We start from the raw sequence: 17,051 nt of genomic DNA, 5'->3' as shown, positions 1-17,051 counted from the left end.
TAAATGCTGCTAATCTACGTCTCAAATGTATATATCCTCCCATAAGTGGTTTTCACACATCATGCTTGCGTTATGAAGCGGAACAGCAACTGAAAGACAAACATTCGAATAAGTCTATACAATATAAGCTACGAGGAAAGGTAAATATGCAGCGCAGAATGGCTATAATAGAGTATAGACAAACTGTTCAGTTAATTCTAAACTATATTGGTGGTTCGTTGTTCTCATGAAGTTTGTGGACTTTGTTCGTATCAAAGCAATAGCAGGAGACGGTGGAGATGGCTGTGTCTCGTTCCTTCGAGAAAAGTTCTTACCCAAGGGCCCACCAAACGGTGGCAACGGTGGTCCAGGCGGAAACGTGGTAATCCGCGCTACTCGAGATGAAACTAGTTTGAAGCATGTTGGTCATGTGTGTAAAGCAAAAAAAGGGCAAAACGGAGCAGGTGGCGGGCGAAACGGTAATGTAGGAGATCATCTCGTTCTTAATGTGCCTATTGGTACTGTAGTTCGTGAAATTGAAGTAGAAGAAGAACCAAGAAAAATGATAACAAAAGAAGAGATACAAGCAGAGAAGGAAGCTCGTTGGGTGCTGTATCCACGAGCTGAGGATATTCAGGTGCCTGAAGGGAAGCCTAATTTCTTCAAACAAGCACAACGCATGATGGATGAAGAAGACCGTTATTACCGTTGGCGGCAACGCACGAAGAAAGGAGAACCCATCCATATCGATTTGACGGAAGAGAATCAGCAAGTAGTGCTTTGCCGCGGTGGCGTTGGCGGACATGGCAATCCCTATTTCTTAACGAGTGATAATCGCTCACCAAAATGGGCTACACGAGGTCGTGCTGGTGAAATCCGTGAATTCGAATTGGAAGTGAAAACTATTGCTGATATTGGGCTTGTAGGGCTACCGAATGCAGGCAAATCAACCCTATTGGGTGCTATTTCGAATGCCCATCCAAAACAAGCAGACTATTCGTTCACAACTCTTCATCCTTACGTGGGAACAGTTGATTATGCGGATCAATATCAATTAACTGTAGCAGATATACCTGGGCTTATATCAGGTGCTCATCGCAACATTGGTTTAGGACATTCATTTTTGCGACATGTCGAAAGAGCTAAAATCTTAGTGTATGTAATTGATATCAGCAGATCCTCGCCTATCGATGATTTGAAAACGTTACAATATGAGTTAAATGCTTATAAATCGGGACTGACAGACCGACAATCCCTAATTGTTGCGAATAAGGCTGACAAAGTTGGTACAGCAAAAAATAATCTTGAACAGCTTCAAGCACACGTTAAAGGATCTATTCCTATTGTACCAGTATCGGCAAGATATGAAAAGAATGTACTCAAGCTAACATCTGTGTTACGTAAAGAAGTTGAACGCATTAGAGCGATAGAAATCGAAGAAGCAAGAAAGCTAGAAGAAGCTAAAGAAGATGATGAATTGGTATAAATTATTTCCAGATTGTCCTTTCGGTTATTGTTGCATGTTGCTTTAAATAATTGTATATCCGTTTTGTTACACTTTTCTTCAAACTTGCACAAGAATGAAGCCTTGTAATTGTATAAATTTTGAATTGTAAATACACATAGTTTTGTTGCTATCTAGACGATGTGGACAACAATTTGTTGTGTACTCTTTTATCTACTATCAAGCAGAGGGGATATCATGTCTCTTTTATTTCTCTCGACAAATTAGAATGTTTGTATGCGTGTATCAATATATGTGAGCCGCTTCAGCACTGTATATACCGTCTTATCACATTCGTTATGTTGTCATCCGTTGTATTATTCTTATTTATTCTGATGCTGCTAGATTTTCGGCTTGTGCTCTGCGTTTTAATAAGATTTCTTTCTTTTCAGCGATTTGTGCAGCCTGTCTTTCTTGTAGATTGTAAAAAAAATAACCAACACCACCAAATACACCAGCAGCTAGAAGATGACCACTAGGATCTATTCAAATCTTGAATTAGTTTTGACATGGCAAAAGTACATTTGGAAAAAAAGCAAAATACTTACTTGAGAATAAGGGACGCTTTTGAAGCCCTAAAGCATAAGTACGGACAAGGACACCAAAGGCTGCAAAACCAGAAACGCTAGTAAGCAAAGTCATTTTCTATATGGTAATAGGTATATGTGTTATAAAGTAGAAGGATCTCTTAAAACTGGGGAACGTGAAAAAAGAAGAGAGATTGAAATTGAGTTTTTCTTTTTCCTCTGGAACATGTTCTGCCCTGCTTCCCCACATCAGATCAAATCCAGTGTGACGTCACTTGAGTTTTCTTGACTTGCTTAGTTTTTTTTTCTTTTCAACGGATCCTTTATAAGAGAAAGGCATCAGACATTGGTGAAGCTAAAGCTTGTAAATTAGTCAATTTGTATCTACCGTTACGACTACTATTTGATGCAAATTTCTCTTTCTTTTGTGCGTTGAAATGCAAGGCAGTGGGTATAACAAGCAGCACTTGGTTTGGACTTCGGAATACAAAGAATCGAGACCCTCCTTACCAAATATGAAGATCCTCCAGGAACAACTGTATAATTTTGCCCTTTACAAAGTTTGCGGGGTCGCAAATCTTAATGGATAAAAGTGAGCACAAAAGATGTTTGAGCTCCTTAGAAAATAAACAGATTCCACGTCTTTTTGGGTGTGTGTATCATACACTTTTTTTCTCTTCCTCTTTCTTCTTTGAAGCCTTTCAAAATATTGTTATACTGTTTCCGTCCTTCATCATCAATTGTCCGAATTAGAACAAAGCTATAAGGAAGCTTTGACTATAATCTACTTGATCAATGCCAACAAGACTTTTATCAACACAGCGTTTTCGACTTCTGCCATTACTATTATTATATTTCTTTAGCAATACATTCGCTCAAGATGCAATTCAAAGTACTCCAACCTTAACAAACACACCGACAGCAACTAGTAGTAGTCTGATATTTTATACAAGCAGTACTACTATCTCTTCAATAACAACGACCAATACTGGTCCAAACAATAATTCGATGACTTCTACTGCTACAAATGCTCTAACAATAACAACGGTAACATACAACACCATTGGTACTCCCACCGCAACAGGAACACAAAACAACACCAAGTATCCGATACCAACTTCTACTACTATTAATGCTGTTGCTACATCATCCGACAATAACAACAATAAGCCTACTCCATCTAATACTGATAATACTGTGCAGGGCACAGGCTGGAACTATAATGCAAATGATCGACAAACACAGCAAGAGAGCTGGCTCAAACAACATAATCGATTTGTTTTTATAATTTTCGTTGGGCTATTTCTGTTTGGTTTATTATTTTGGTACATATATAAAAGTGTCAAAGCAATGCGCAAAAGACTAGAGGAAGAGAATCAAGCCCAACTATACATGATCGATCAAGCCACTGGTCATCATCGGAGCAGCCAGTATCCTTCAAATAATGTTGCTGCTGTTGGCACTGATGGACTTGTTAACAACAGTAGTCAGCAGCCTGTGTTCCAGCCAACACAGCAACAGTCAACAATGACAACAGCAGTTGGCTCACCTCCACTTGGTTATTTTAATACCAATAGTAATGACAAAACAGAAGTTGAAAGTGATGATAACATACCATTGCCAACTGTATCACACCCTCAACAACAACAACAACAACTACAACAGCAGCAGCAGCAGTCTGTCACTGAACGTCAACGATACTAAGACGCTTCTTCTCCTTACAACCGCTATTTTTTCTAGTAGAACCTTGCCTTAATATGTATACCTTCAGCTACAATACAATTCATCTATACGATTTGCAACTCCTTATATCCTTACTTTTTTTTTTCTCCTCATGAAACCCCATGCTATTACTCCCTTCTTCCTGCTTCTCTATAACTTCTCGAAACCAAAAAAAGAAACAAAAAAAAAAAAAAAAAAAGCTAATATAATTTATAATGGTTTTACTATTATTGCTCATTGACAATTGCATAAATGATACGATTTTGTAATCAAATAAAGTATTACAGTTGATTAACTTTTCATTGTTACTTTACTGTTTTATACTTAATCGATCAAACTACACAATAAAATCAGTAACTTATACACGTTGTGTGAAGAGATTAAAAAAAGGTAAGGCTGTATTTCGTGCTAGACAATAAATTGTCTTGTGTTCAACTGCCTTCGCCTGTTACTGTTATACATAACATCGAGACCGTTATACATACAGTAGTACATTACACTAGAAGTTTAATATGTAAACAAGGGCCCGAATCAGGATAGGACAGAATAAGAAAGCGGCATTCAGCAGTCAAATTTTATTCTTCCTCACTGTTGCTCAAGATTATGGAGTAAGTGTTACTCTCGGTCCTACTGCCACAGTAACATTATGTTTATGTTTTTGATCAACACTTACTGCCATTCACAACCATACTTTGCAACGTGGGTTGATATACCTTGTGGTTTATCACCTCCTTTTTTCAGTAATCTCGAATAACAACGCTTAAGAGGATCAATTGGTTGATGGTATTGAGCGTAATTTATCCAGTTTTACATTCCATGAGCAGCAAGATCTATCAGGACTCTCTGAAATTTACCGCAAGGCTTTCTAAGAGGTCCATCTAATTGCCATCCTGAAATTGCCCTATCTACGATCAGTCATGGAAAACTATCGTTAGACTGTTTCACAGCTTCTTAAAATTATTTTACCATACTAAACGGAGCTTTACAGTGTCCAATTTTGTATATTGATGTCGTTTTGCGCGTTGAATACTTTGTGAGACTGCTCGAAATCCTTATACCATTGAAGTTGAAAATTGATTGGCTAACACTCTCCGCATCGTCACAGTAATCTGAAATTTTACAGAGAAAACCATAGCTGTCACCGATGTGATCTACTTCAGAATCACTCCATCATCGTAACCATGACCGATCAACCCTCAGAAAGGCCTATAATCAGTTACTGTATCGAACATGCCAAAACACAACAATCTAAGTGTAATGCTTGTAACAAAGTCATTCCTCATAAATCACTTCGAGTAGCCGAGATCTACAGGCGAAGTAAAAAAGTAAAAAAAGACGACGCTAAACACACTTGGTTCCACTTCAAGTGCTTTAAAGGTAAATTGATGAGTGCAATTCTGTTGCATGTTTCTCTTCACAAACTCACATTCTCAACTATGATAGTACCCGAGTTGTTAAAAAGAGTGCCAATCGAACAATTTAGAGGATACCCAGCCTTGAATGAGAAAGATAAAGTGAGAGTTCAACGGTTGATAACTGAGGGCAGTGTTGGAAGTACTTGGACAGACTTGATGAATAAGTCCAAACCTGAGAAAACAGAACAGGAGTTAGAAGTAGAAAAGAAGAAACAGGAAAATAAAGAAAAGAAGGAAAAGGAAGCAAAAGATACAGAAGATATGGATATGACAGAGAGCTTGACCGGGATGCAAGTTAAGAAAGAGGAAATGAAGAAGAATAAAGATAAAAAGTCGTTATCTGCAAAGGATAAAAAATCGAAGAAAGTGACAAAGCCAGAGAAACCAAAGAAAGAAGTTGTTTTGCCAAAGGAAGATTTGCAAGAATTAGCAAAGTTTGCCAAAGAGTTTAAAGCATTACAATAGAGCGTTACAATAAAGCATTTATTATTCACATTATAAATATAAAGCAAAGCTTAAAGTGGGATGACGGGGAAAAAAATCAGCACACTTCTTATAAGGCATATATGGGAAGTAGAAACTTACTACCGTGATATATGTGGTTGTTCAACATTCGTTAAAATGAAGAATGAGACATTGAAGTACAAAACGAATCCGTGAATGAATGACAGACTTCGATATAAAATATATGGACAAAACGATGACACAACAGATCAGTAAATATTTGATATGGTGATTGTAGTAGTTGTACAATAAATATGTTGACAAAACTTCTATTAAGTGTGGACTAGAATTATACGATAGCTGCGCACTTCTATTTCTTACGACGAACGGTCTCCCAACCGTCTTCATCGACTAAAGGCTCTTCTGGAGTAGCTTCTTCCATCACATCATCGTTATCCTCTTCGTTATCATTATCTTCTATGCCCTGTTTTATTAACAAAACAAACAAAAAAGACAAAAAAAAAAAAAAAAATTAGATCTTTTCCTATTACGTTTGATTATTATGGCAGCACCCGCCCTTCCTTACATTATCATTGCCATCTATATCACTATCTTCAGCTTCATCGTCATCGCCTTGTTTGATACTGCTTGAAGCAGCGGTAAAAGAATTTTGGGTTTTAGCCTTCTCCCTAAGCCTTTCTACTTCTGTATAATTGCCAACGATGCATTGATTGAATAATGCAATAAGATGTTTAGCGACTAAATAGGGCGAATCATCTTCTAGAGTGGTATTAAACTCGTCTGTCATAATTTGGTATAAAATATCTTCTACTTCATCAATATCTAACTTTTTGCCCCCTATGTACAAATGTCAAATTAAAATATATTCAATGCTGCATGTGACAATATCGGCTTACGTTTTCCAAAATAGTCTACAATAGTATCAATAAACCATTCTTTTTTTTCAACAGAATCAACACCTCCCCATTCTTGTTCGACGGCTAGTTTTAAAGCAGTCCAATTGTTGAAAATATATGAAGCACCTTCTTCGAATGCTAACTTATTAGGGTGATCTGCCATCGTCTGTAGTTGTTCACCAGTAAGTAAAAAAACTGATTTTGTATGCAAAAGAAAGAAAAAAAGTTTCCTGTGTGACTTTGTTTGATCTGCCCGAAAGACGGTGGCCCTTAACTTTTTCATTTAATCACCACTTTTTTTTTGTATTGTCCAATCAAATCATGCATTCAGCCTCCACACCATTCTCAAAATCTCAACATATGGCATGTACGATGGACCTACATTCTGGAATCATTGTATTACAAAAGTCCTACAGCCTAGCATTTTCAAAACTCGCAGCCAATTTGACATCATAAGAACAAGGGAACCTGTCGTGTACAGATGTTATTCGAAGATGAGTATAATATTCGGTGTGGAAAAGAGGGGTTATATTAACCAACCCCACCTTCGTTGGTGGGACTGTGAGTAGAAACCACGTCCGCATAGCATTCTTCAATTTTCGTATTCTCAAGAATCTGATAGAGGCACTCATTGAGTGTTTTTATACTAACTGAACAGCATCTTTTTTCTAATTGATATTCTATTTTTTTACGCAGCTTCAGCTTTTCACACTCAAGGTACTAAATTGGGAGCAATGTAGTCATGTTCAAGTGTATCTATTCTGACATTGAGTTGTGTTATTAACTGTTTGAACAAGAATTTTAGTTGTCGAGATGGTTTAGTCTTCCTCGAAGAACATTGTATACATGCATCTATCTACAATCAAAATCCCTTCAAAAAATGGAATGCTTTCTACTCAACACTTTAGCTCCTCCACAATCACCACATAGTGTTGACTTTTCTGGACCAATTTACGTCGCTCTCATTAGCGTTCAAAGTGTATGAAGGGGCACCTACCTTTTAACTAGAGGATCTTCATTTAACTATGTCGGCGCATGTTGATACGAGGAATAATCGTAGATGAAAACCTTAGTGTTGTATAACTGTCTTTGTAGGCTAATCATACGTCTCTTTATCTTTAACATCGTCATAACCCATTTCTTATACATCATTATAGAAGTGTTTCAATAATAACCTGGACACTTGAGTAACTACTTTTGACTTCCGTGTCAGGCACTCGGACTACTGTTGATTTTAGTTTATTAGTCGTTTAGTGGAGCATATAATTCAAACAATTTATTGTTATATGTCTTTCCAAATAATACAAAAGAGAGGGCGAATGGTTGATTTTCATATAGATTAAAGTGAAGCTACAAATAAGGATATTACAAAGTGAAAGTTAAATACCTTTAAATCCACTTGTGTTCTGTAGCATTTGTTGTTAAAAAAAAGTTGGAGACTGATAGCGACCAAAATAATTTACACCGCGGTTATTTTAGAAGCCTTGGATTAGACAAAATTATCTCACTGTATGACAATAATAGAATATTACCGTAGAAAAGGAAAATGAATCAAAAGCCAGATGGCTGAAACGGATGTTCACATACCTCGTTCAGTTATAGAATATTATATCAATGATCAAATGAAAGCATTCTATACATTTCCAGTTTGCCTTCTTTATCTTTGTTTACAATAGTTAACTTTACAAGAAACAGGAAAATTAAAGAATGTATAGTTTACTCTTGATGTTTTAAAAAAGAAAAGCAAGACTTGGAGGTAAGATAGGTTCGTGGGGGGGGGTGGAGGGTAAAGCATATCAATGGAGTGTATTCATCATTTTTAAGAATATAAAATGTTTTATTTTGGTAGTTTGTCATTGCTGAAATTTGATATCTGTAATTGATGTCTGCTATGGATGTGAAATGAGTATTAAGCATAGAAATATCAAAATGAGAACTTTATCAATAGGTATAATTGGGCAATTAACGATAAGTATTTTCTTTTTTATAACAAATATACGGACAGAACAAATCGCCTGCGAACTGTTCAGTCATGATATTTACAGAATTAAGAAACACAATTAGTAGCATGTTTTCTTCTTTTTTTTCCAGAAAAAAAAAAAAAAAGTGCAAAATAAACAAAAGAAAAACTTATAGCCTATAACTCAACAACCCCTCCTTATTGATCATAAGGAGACCAGTGAATGTTATATTCTTGGTTTCTTGCTACGACTTTACTGGGGATTAATGATGTATCCAAGGGCAAAATGGGTCTTGTACCGTCGTCCTGCGATAGCTGTTGAAGAGCGATGCCAGCCTTGATAATGTCGATGAGTTCAATAGCGGTACTGTCTGCTGATATATTAGCTGGTACTCTGTAGGTAATGTATGAATCACCATGAGCAGTTTCTGTAAGAGCTGGTTCAGTTACTGGTGGTAAAGGAGATGACGATGGGCAATTAGGCAGGTCTTGAGCTGTTTGATAGGAATTCAGGGTTTGCGAATGGACATTTTCTACCATGGAAAATTCTTCTTCTAAGCCAGTAGGTACAGTAGTGATATTCATGGTCAATCTGCTCTCAGGACCAATGGTTGGGCCACATTCTCCGGATGGTACATCATTATAAGCCAAGGAAGATCCTGCAGTTGAAGATGGAAAAGAGAATAAGGTAGACGTTGATGCTGCTGCTAACGCTGCTGCTGCCTTACGATTGCTTATTCTTGAGCTACGTCTGATATTGGAGAGGTTGGAGATGTTTTTGAAAGCGGACCGGCCATTGTCTCGACAATAAGGTTGGAAACGCTCAATAGGTTTTTTCGTCTTCTTACGAGTGATGGCAGCCGTAGCAGCCGTAGTGGAAGACATGTGGATATCTTCACCTGTTGACCGGCGTGACAAAGGAGGAAAAGAAGCGGAAGCAGAAGCAGAAGAAGAAGAAGAAGAAGAAGAAGAACCAGCAGCAGACAAAGAGGAGGAAGCAGAAGCGGAAGCGGCAGGTACAGAGAAAGAGGAGGAGGCAGAAGAAGCGTCGTTGGCTCCAGTATCAAGCAAAAGAGAACCATAATCAGCATGACTAGGCCTAATAGCTTCGTCAACAATGCGTTTGCCGAAGAGAGGAACAAGCTTCTTTCGAATTTTCCAGGCGACTTTTTTACAAAGCGCATATGCGCTTTCCATGGGAATCCTTATTGTGAGAAATAAAAAAAAAAAAAAAGGCTTTCCTTAGTCTCCTCATGGCGCGTTGAAATTTTCAGACTAGGAAATAAGAATATACTTACCAAGTTCCTTGGATTTTCAAACAACCTCCTCGTATCTTCTTCACTTTGAGGTTAGGGTTGGCCTGGACCATTTTGGCTATCTCGGTCTTTGATTTTCCCAAAGCCTTCCAAATGCCAGTGAAATGGACATGGCCTGGTTTATAGAAGTAAATAAAGGTTAGTATGTGCCTACTCATATGAAGCACGTGTCTGTATTCGAAGGAGCTACCTGTCTCTCTATCCCACATAATGGGCTGTCCATGAATCAGATATTCATAGACTATAAGAAATAAAGTTAAAGCATATTCATAAGCAGGAAATACACGCGCAAGATGACGGTGAATGAGCTTACCAGGGAGAAAGCCACGTGAATCCAACGAAGTGGAGTATTTTGCAGCTGTGATCTTTATTGATCCACAGAAGGTTGGTGGAAATTTGCTCTTTACAGTATTTTTTTGAAAGCTCATTATGAGAAGTTTTTTTTTTTTATTTTTAACAAAAGGAATAAAATGTAAAGAGCTAAGGAAAAGAGAAAGATAAGCCATTAGACCTTTTCCCTCAATATATATACACTTTGCACTGTTGAAATGAGGGGTACACAACTGATTAGGAAATCAAGGGGCTTATCGATCTGTGCCAACTCTAATTGTATAAAGCTTACATAAAGCTTGCGAGGCCTACCTATACGGCGTCGATCCATTATGTTGTATTTGGTAAGGCAAGTCTATCTGCCTTTCAATAGTTTTAAATATAAGGGTTTAGTCTAATATTCAATGAAATGAAATGCTGTTGGATTCTGGACAACCATTCTTATCGTTCATTACGACGACAACGGCAACAAAAAAAGAGAAAACAACAATATTTTTTTTCTCGCATGCACAATAGATTTGTTTTATTTTTTTCATGTGTGTTCCACAACTGTCAACAAACTGTTTCAAAGTGGGTCAGCTGCCTCCTGTCTATGCTTTACAAAAAACTTCTTGATAATGAGTTTAATTAGCAAGCTTTGAGGATGGCGTAACAGCACTTACTCCGGCAGTTAGAATCAATACACAAGCGCTTATATAACTGATAAAGAGCATACGTTTTGGAAACTCCCGAGAAACAGAGGCTAACTAGTAACAAATTGAGCTTATACAAGTGAGTTCTTACTCTTGGAATTAAGATGCTTCTCTAAAGATTCGAGATCCTTGGATATTCTTTGAATGGTACAATTCAGATGATCGGTAAAAAGCTTAAATTATCATTATTTGTTTTTCCTGTAAAGGAAGTACTATTTCTAGGTGAGCTCATCATCAGTAAAGTATTAGCAGAATATTCTAAATGAGAGATGTCTTCTCAAAAACATATACATCATAAACAATTGAAAAAAAAAGTATTTGCGCTTGGAAACTCATTTTTGAAGTCTTCTTTATTTACAAACTGATACAAGCTAAAAATCAGTTTCCTTTATTTTCCAGACATACGTTGATACACAAAACTTACGCATAGAATCCAGCTTTGTCAATGACCAAAATGACAATGGATAAACTCTTGTTGTACATTTAGTTTTTCTTGACATTGTATTTTCTTGCTAGAATATCAGCGTATTTCTCGTTGCCACAGTAAGTATCTTTAATACTTGGTCGGGAGCTGATGCCTTCAATAAACTGAGCAAGTCTAGGATGAGATTCGATAGCTTCGAAACGATAGCCGTCCAAGAATAGATCATTGAAGCTGAAGATACGCAAAAGGAAAGGGGCAATAGCAATATCGGCCAAAGAGAAGTCCTCACCAAGAAAGTAAGGACCCTTTTCTGATTGTTTCATCAGAAGATCATTAAACTGTAGTCAAAAAGAACGAGTCAACAAGCGTGGCATTGGGGATAGAAAGCTTTTTTTGCTAAAGAACTTACGCTAGCCAGAGCAGCATTGGTGTTTTTCTTATAATCCTCAATAGCATCTGCAGCGTCAGCGTCGTTGAATTTCAACATGCATTTATACAAGTGAGGGTTCACCTTTGAACCAAACCATTCGATAGCAAAACGGACATTTGCTCTCAGTAAGGGCTTCTTGGGCATAAGACTACATTTGGAAAGAAGAAAAGGAATGAGTTTTCTTGTTAAGAGCAAAGCATAACTAGCACACTATTCCCTAGCCAGATGTCCTACGTACTTCTTTTCAGGGAAGCGATCATTAAGGTATTCAATGATAATTAAGGATTCGGCAAGATTCTGGCCTTCAGTGGTTAACGTAGGAACCTTTAGTTCAGGATTGACTTCTTTGTACCACTCAGGCTTATTCAAGAGATCAATGTCGACAATGTCAAAATCTGCATCCACTTCTCTGAGAGTAATGTGCGCACGTTGGGCATAAGGGCAGATGACGGCGTTGTATAATGTTATTTTGTCTAAAAAAAGCAAACGATAAGTATCTTTATAAAAGAAACGGTCGTGTTTTTTACACTTTCTCACCTGAAGAAGACATTGCACTGTGAAGTTTGTTACTGCAAGGAAAACGAAAAACCAAATTCAATATGCCTTTGGGGTATTTTTTTTTTTTAACTCAACAGGAAAATGCATCTGCATTATTTTCTAGCAAATGCGTAGTAAATTCAACGACTTTCCAAGAGGACGCTGTAATGCCTTTCCACCAAAAAGTGTAATGGTTTTATATTTAAGCATTACAAGTGCTAAACCACTTTTGATTTATTAGATATGCTATTTATTTTGATAAAATGATCCTCTGGTTATATGTGGGAAGCGTAGTACTCCATGCTCGGTATATGCTATCTCTATCTATTCCTACATGTGCGCTGTAAAATTATACCGCGCTATACTCTCAAGAGTGATTCTTGGTGTATAGAGCCCGTACTAAAATCTACTGTTCAAGATGGGTCATCAAGCACATATTGTTGGTTCAACTGGGGTTTTTTTTTTAAAAAGTTTCAATCAGTTTCTTCTTACAGCGAAGCATCTGCTCGTAAAAATGCAAATGGTAGTGGGGGTAAACATTGTAACTCAACGACGGGGAAAAAATGCGGTGAAGATGCACGCGGCACGAAAATCCAACCTTTTCGCGTTTTTTTTTAATTTTTTGGGTCATTTTTCCTTTCCTTCTTCACATCTCAATAACAGCATAAATTTCGACATGGAGAAGCCAACACCACGCATTAATTCTGCTTTGAGAGAAAAATATGTTGGAAGAGTTGTTCGATTGATAGGGAAGCTTGTTTCTGTAAGTAACGAGAGTATGACATTCGTATGGAATCTCTTGAAGCAAACTAATGGTTTGTCTATTGTAGCTTTCTGGAAATACCGCAGTAATAGAATCGTCAGATCACGGACAGGTGCTTGTTGCTTTGAATGGTGTAAAGTATAAATAGTCTTATTTACATTTGTGGAATATATGAAAAATGCACGACTGATTCTCATGCTGCGCAAAATCGTGATTGTAGGATAGCACTTGGGGAACTGACTATGTCGAGGTCATTGGCCATGTTGAACCTGACTTTACTATAAAGGAATTCAAAACGCAAAACTTGGGCAACTCATTCAGTAAGTTATTTGTAAGCAGCCTTTCAGAGAAAAAACTTTTGCACTCTAACTAATGACTTTATAGATCTGGAAATAGCAAACAAGTTTGTGGAATTCAGTCAAAAATGTCCTGAATTATTTGAAGCAAACTGATAATAGACATATCACGAGATTCCTTTATCGGATAATTGTTTATTCTACAATAGCAAAATTAAGATATCCAGCATTTAACAAAATTGATACAATTCTATCACAGTAAACGATGTAAATTATGATAAGTCGAGTTCAATACACATATATAAAAATCCATCACAGCAACAAGGCTTTTCAGACTGCTTAATATAAACTATCTGAAGAAGCATATCTCTCACATGACCAAGGTGTATCAAACCAGATTACTTTTAAGGGAATATGAGGGGCAAAAAGACGAACAAAAGTTTAAAAATTTAGACTGGAATCCTTGATGAATGCAACACAAAACTTAAAAGATATGACATAAAAGGGGCCAATAGTTGGAAAAGACACTAAAGTTTTTGTATTTTATGAATGCTGTGTAAAGATAAAAAGACGCTAAAAACTAGTCGTATACATGCGAATATGCCTCAGAATGTGTTCTTTGTGTGAATATAGATATATATATATGTGTGTGTATGTGCGCGAATCATTATGTTAACGATAGAAAATGTAGAATTGAGATGGGGAGGGGGAATACGAATGATAAACATCCTTTGAATGATTCTGCTGTCAATTAAAGAAAACGAGGATGATAATGAGTGATAAATTGTTCACCTTAAGCCTCTTTGCCTAACTGTTCTGCTAATTCTCTACCACGATTTTGAGCAGCAAAGACAGCATCTGCCATGGCCTTTCTGATCCCATTGGCTTCCATAGAGTTGATTGCAGCTTCTGTTGTACCTTTAGGTGAAGTGACTTTACGACGCAGAGTAACCAAATCGTCTTCTGATGTTTGAGCCATACGTGCTGCACCAATACATGTTTGAATGGTTAAAGCTTTGGCGTCTTCGGGTGTTAATCCAGCTTCAATACCAGCGTTTTGCATAGCTTCCATGATTAAGAAAAAGTAAGCGGGACCACTACCACTAATACCCGTTACTGTGTCGATCAACGATTCGTCTTCAACCCAGGATACCTGCTTAGCCACTGCTTTCATAATCTTTTCTGTCATATCTCTTTGTTCTTGTTTCACATTTTCGGTTGCAAATAAACCAACAGAGCCTTCGCCTACCAAGGCAGGCGTATTCGGCATACAACGAACAATAGCCACCTCCTTGTTACTGTCGTTGCTCTCACACTTACTACAAATCCACTTATTGATGTCGAACGTAGTAATACCAGCTGCAATGGAGATGATAAGAGGTATTCTGGACTGTTGTAAGATAGAAGGGCCTAAATCAACAACGACCTTACGAAGAACTTGTGGCTTGACAGCTAGCACAATCACATCGGCATCCTGAACAACTTCAGCGTTATCAGTGGAACCGGCCATATCGGGATATTTGGTTTGCATATATTGATATCTTTGTTCAAAAGGCTCAGAATAACGAAGTTTTGAAGGAGGATGTCCAGATGATTGCAGACCGCACAAAATAGCTTCTGCCATGTTACCACCACCGATAAAGGAAATGACAGGCTTCGAGGTCTGCTTGTCTACATTGCTGTCAGTGTGACCATGGTTTTGATCTGAGGATATTGTGGAAACCATATGAGATGTAATTGATTGAAGTCTTTGAGTGATAGAATTAATTGTCATACGACTTTGGAAGAAGAAAACTTTGCGATGGATAGAACCAAGAGGCAAGTTTCTTTTAAATGAAAGGAAAAGCTGCTGCATTCTATTTTAAAAATACCAAAACCAGCTTATCAAATAAAAAAGGGTTCATTTTTTTAATTGTGAGTCACTTTCATCCAATTAGGGAAAGGTTCTTTTTGAGCCTATCAAATTTCAAAAATCGCTACGGAAAAAAAAGACCCAATCAATTGTCTCTCTTTCAATTTGAACAGAGATCATCAGTTAGATAAAAAGAAAGGTACACAGACAAAGTATATAAAATAGGTAAAAGTTATGTATACAGGGAAAAAAAAAAATTCTTAAATAGAGGGTTTTCTTGGTTTTTTTTTTCATGACGACATCGGCTCAATAATCGTCTTCTTCTTCCTTGTTCAAATGAGTAGGTAATTCATATAAATCATGTTCCGATAAGGCACCATTTCTAAATGCGCAGTTCAAAAAAGGTTAGATCAGTTTATGCTAACTATAATAAATACAGCTAACGTGCACACGCATCTTGAGCATATTGTATACACACACACGCACACAATTCTCCTCGCTCATGAAACACTCTCATATAAACTTAATTATAATGGAACTCATGACATAAACATGCACAAATGACGTATCATCAATAAACTGTACCTTAAAAGAACTTCTTCAATCGAGTCTATATCAAATCGTGATGTCGCGCTGCATTGATCTACTAGTCTTACCAGATTCGCAACAAGAATGCCTCCTTTATAGGCCAGAATAGCAGGTGAACCTACGAGGTCGAAATCCAAATCTTGAGCAGAAACACGTAGAAATTTCGCCAGTCTATATTTCTTGCTTAAATCAGTCAAAATAGTATCCAACTCTTTGCATTTCGGTAAACTGGAATCAAATAAATGAATGATAACAGGCACAGATTTCCATTCGTTATCCACTTCATCTGCATAATCGTCTGCCGCTATTGTCTTTAGTTGACCGAATCTCTTCTGCTGTTGACGTAGAGCATGATTTCGTTCCTGAAGTCTTTTCAATTCTAAAAGTCGCTTCTGTCGATAATCTTTAAGGAAAGTGTCGTCATCACCCTCTAGCTGATCGTCCTCATCATATATAAGGTTTTTTGCCCCAGATAGTGGTGACGGTTTATGCTCCAACACTAATTCTTCTTGTTGCTGAAGATCTTGTAAATAAGTTGTGGTAGTAAGCGCCTTAGCTCGCATGTGTGCATTGTAATCTGCATAGGCTTTTGATTTGTCTGCCAACTGTTGTTGTTTGTAATATTTGTGATCTGCTATCACCCCTTTTGGCCCTGTTTGTGGCCCCGATACCCTACTGTTTAGTTGTTGATGATATTGTTGTTGTGGACTGAATGCCTTTTACAAAAATAATAAAAGCCTTTTTAATTAGGGAAGCGAAAAACCAAGAAAATACAAATGCATGCATAGAGCATGGTTTGAAACTAAAATGTGGGGTTTGTTTTTACAAGTGAGTCTTCTTCTCCTTCTGTATCATTGTCGTCGTTATCAGTTTCACTTTCACTTTTGCGTTTGTCATCGTCATCGTCATCGAGATGACTATTTTGCAATCGGCGCAAGAGTGTATCTTCCATTTTTATAACTGACAATCCATATACTCACTGGTGTTATAGCTTATGGTTGAGTGGTATTGTTGCAGAAAAAAAGGAGAAAAAGAGGGACGAAGAATCAGGCTGCAAGTGAAAACAAAAAACACACCAAAGCAGAGCTGCCAAAGATTCTGCTTTTTTCAAAGGAAAACCAAGTTCCGCAATTCTTATGAAAAAAGCCCATCTCCAGCAGCAAAATACCAACACATGGTTTCTGATGTGCGGTTAATGATAATGGCCTTTCAAGGCGTGAAGGATCCATTTGCATTTGAACTTATGTTATGTTGGACAGCTTTGTTGACATTGTTACTCGTTGAAGTAACAGACTCGGCAAAATTTAACATATATACAGTTCAGCAATTTGAAGTCTAGTGTTCAGAGACAATGT

The 17,051-nt window shown here is 37.3% G+C and overlaps 10 protein-coding genes across 10 annotated transcripts; 4 read left to right on the top strand and 6 right to left on the bottom strand.

Annotated features, from left to right (window-relative positions):
- Positions 1-226: 226 nt before the first annotated feature.
- Positions 227-1,465, top strand: BDF20DRAFT_916568 (obg family GTPase CgtA; the record flags this gene model as incomplete). Its single annotated transcript, XM_053084473.1, has 1 exon — positions 227-1,465. The coding sequence occupies one exon, from the start codon at positions 227-229 to the stop codon at positions 1,463-1,465; it is 1,239 nt and encodes a 412-aa protein (XP_052932413.1).
- Positions 1,466-1,637: 172 nt separating this feature from the next.
- On the bottom strand, positions 1,638-2,595 carry BDF20DRAFT_150019 (uncharacterized protein). Its single transcript, XM_053074797.1, has 4 exons — positions 2,399-2,595; positions 2,259-2,331; positions 2,032-2,177; positions 1,638-1,965 (listed from the first exon to the last, which is right to left on the bottom strand). Exons 3-4 carry the CDS (start codon positions 2,123-2,125, stop codon positions 1,811-1,813), a joined length of 249 nt encoding a protein of 82 aa, XP_052932412.1. The 5' UTR covers positions 2,126-2,177; positions 2,259-2,331; positions 2,399-2,595; the 3' UTR covers positions 1,638-1,810.
- A 47-nt stretch (positions 2,596-2,642) lies between these two features.
- On the top strand, positions 2,643-3,918 carry BDF20DRAFT_893628 (uncharacterized protein). Its single transcript, XM_053082363.1, has one exon. It carries the CDS (start codon positions 2,806-2,808, stop codon positions 3,712-3,714), a length of 909 nt encoding a protein of 302 aa, XP_052932411.1. The 5' UTR covers positions 2,643-2,805; the 3' UTR covers positions 3,715-3,918.
- A 995-nt stretch (positions 3,919-4,913) lies between these two features.
- On the top strand, positions 4,914-5,612 carry BDF20DRAFT_916565 (uncharacterized protein; the record flags this gene model as incomplete). Its single annotated transcript, XM_053084472.1, has 2 exons — positions 4,914-5,109; positions 5,176-5,612. The coding sequence occupies 2 exons, from the start codon at positions 4,914-4,916 to the stop codon at positions 5,610-5,612; spliced, it is 633 nt and encodes a 210-aa protein (XP_052932410.1).
- Positions 5,613-5,654: 42 nt separating this feature from the next.
- On the bottom strand, positions 5,655-6,795 carry BDF20DRAFT_893623 (Pre-rRNA-processing protein TSR2-domain-containing protein). The gene is made up of 3 exons (XM_053082362.1): positions 6,509-6,795; positions 6,178-6,449; positions 5,655-6,075 (listed from the first exon to the last, which is right to left on the bottom strand). The coding sequence occupies exons 1-3, from the start codon at positions 6,789-6,791 to the stop codon at positions 5,962-5,964; spliced, it is 669 nt and encodes a 222-aa protein (XP_052932409.1). The 5' UTR covers positions 6,792-6,795; the 3' UTR covers positions 5,655-5,961.
- Positions 6,796-8,596: 1,801 nt separating this feature from the next.
- On the bottom strand, positions 8,597-10,256 carry BDF20DRAFT_893618 (uncharacterized protein). The gene is made up of 4 exons (XM_053082361.1): positions 10,098-10,256; positions 9,975-10,025; positions 9,767-9,899; positions 8,597-9,672 (listed from the first exon to the last, which is right to left on the bottom strand). Exons 1-4 carry the CDS (start codon positions 10,210-10,212, stop codon positions 8,667-8,669), a joined length of 1,305 nt encoding a protein of 434 aa, XP_052932408.1. The 5' UTR covers positions 10,213-10,256; the 3' UTR covers positions 8,597-8,666.
- Positions 10,257-11,115: 859 nt separating this feature from the next.
- BDF20DRAFT_149568 (glutathione S-transferase) lies at positions 11,116-12,412 on the bottom strand. Its single transcript, XM_053074795.1, has 4 exons — positions 12,198-12,412; positions 11,899-12,133; positions 11,640-11,808; positions 11,116-11,568 (listed from the first exon to the last, which is right to left on the bottom strand). The coding sequence occupies exons 1-4, from the start codon at positions 12,208-12,210 to the stop codon at positions 11,290-11,292; spliced, it is 696 nt and encodes a 231-aa protein (XP_052932407.1). The 5' UTR covers positions 12,211-12,412; the 3' UTR covers positions 11,116-11,289.
- A 461-nt stretch (positions 12,413-12,873) lies between these two features.
- BDF20DRAFT_826819 (replication factor A protein 3) lies at positions 12,874-13,333 on the top strand (the record flags this gene model as incomplete). Its single annotated transcript, XM_053078112.1, has 3 exons — positions 12,874-12,960; positions 13,028-13,093; positions 13,181-13,333. 3 exons carry the CDS (start codon positions 12,874-12,876, stop codon positions 13,331-13,333), a joined length of 306 nt encoding a protein of 101 aa, XP_052932406.1.
- Positions 13,334-14,049: 716 nt separating this feature from the next.
- Positions 14,050-14,880, bottom strand: BDF20DRAFT_826963 (pyrroline-5-carboxylate reductase; the record flags this gene model as incomplete). Its single annotated transcript, XM_053078127.1, has 1 exon — positions 14,050-14,880. One exon carries the CDS (start codon positions 14,878-14,880, stop codon positions 14,050-14,052), a length of 831 nt encoding a protein of 276 aa, XP_052932405.1.
- Positions 14,881-15,414: 534 nt separating this feature from the next.
- On the bottom strand, positions 15,415-16,648 carry BDF20DRAFT_916559 (thioredoxin-like protein; the record flags this gene model as incomplete). Its single annotated transcript, XM_053084471.1, has 3 exons — positions 15,415-15,490; positions 15,694-16,412; positions 16,523-16,648. 3 exons carry the CDS (start codon positions 16,646-16,648, stop codon positions 15,415-15,417), a joined length of 921 nt encoding a protein of 306 aa, XP_052932404.1.
- Between the last annotated feature and the right edge of the window lie 403 nt (positions 16,649-17,051).

The sequence above is a fragment of the Mycotypha africana genome, assembly GCF_025528875.1.
Source record: "Mycotypha africana strain NRRL 2978 chromosome Unknown BDF20scaffold_11, whole genome shotgun sequence".
Classification (NCBI taxonomy): domain Eukaryota; kingdom Fungi; phylum Mucoromycota; class Mucoromycetes; order Mucorales; family Mycotyphaceae; genus Mycotypha; species Mycotypha africana.
The sequence above is the reverse complement of the archived record's forward strand: the minus strand, read 5'-3'. Positions and strand labels throughout refer to the sequence as shown.

Bases quoted from the DNA above. Each gene is read 5' to 3' on its own strand.
- BDF20DRAFT_150019 (XM_053074797.1), bottom strand. From the start codon at position 2,125: ATGACTTTGCTTACTAGCGTTTCTGGTTTTGCAGCCTTTGGTGTCCTT. The intron at 1,966-2,031 runs GTAAGTATTTTG...AGATTTGAATAG, and splicing joins AAAGCGTCCCTTATTCTCAA to ATCCTAGTGGTCATCTTCTA.
- BDF20DRAFT_893618 (XM_053082361.1), bottom strand. From the start codon at position 10,212: ATGAGCTTTCAAAAAAATACTGTAAAGAGCAAATTTCCACCAACCTTC. The intron at 9,900-9,974 runs GTAGCTCCTTCG...TCTATAAACCAG, and splicing joins TATGTGGGATAGAGAGACAG to GCCATGTCCATTTCACTGGC. The intron at 9,673-9,766 runs GTAAGTATATTC...TCTCACAATAAG, and splicing joins TTGAAAATCCAAGGAACTTG to GATTCCCATGGAAAGCGCAT.
- BDF20DRAFT_149568 (XM_053074795.1), bottom strand. The intron at 11,809-11,898 runs GTACGTAGGACA...TTCCAAATGTAG, and splicing joins GATCGCTTCCCTGAAAAGAA to TCTTATGCCCAAGAAGCCCT. The intron at 11,569-11,639 runs GTAAGTTCTTTA...TTTTGACTACAG, and splicing joins CCAATGCTGCTCTGGCTAGC to TTTAATGATCTTCTGATGAA.
- BDF20DRAFT_893628 (XM_053082363.1), top strand. From the start codon at position 2,806: ATGCCAACAAGACTTTTATCAACACAGCGTTTTCGACTTCTGCCATTA.
- BDF20DRAFT_893623 (XM_053082362.1), bottom strand. From the start codon at position 6,791: ATGAAAAAGTTAAGGGCCACCGTCTTTCGGGCAGATCAAACAAAGTCA. The intron at 6,450-6,508 runs GTAAGCCGATAT...ATTTGTACATAG, and splicing joins TGTAGACTATTTTGGAAAAC to GGGGCAAAAAGTTAGATATT. The intron at 6,076-6,177 runs GTAAGGAAGGGC...TTAATAAAACAG, and splicing joins ATATAGATGGCAATGATAAT to GGCATAGAAGATAATGATAA.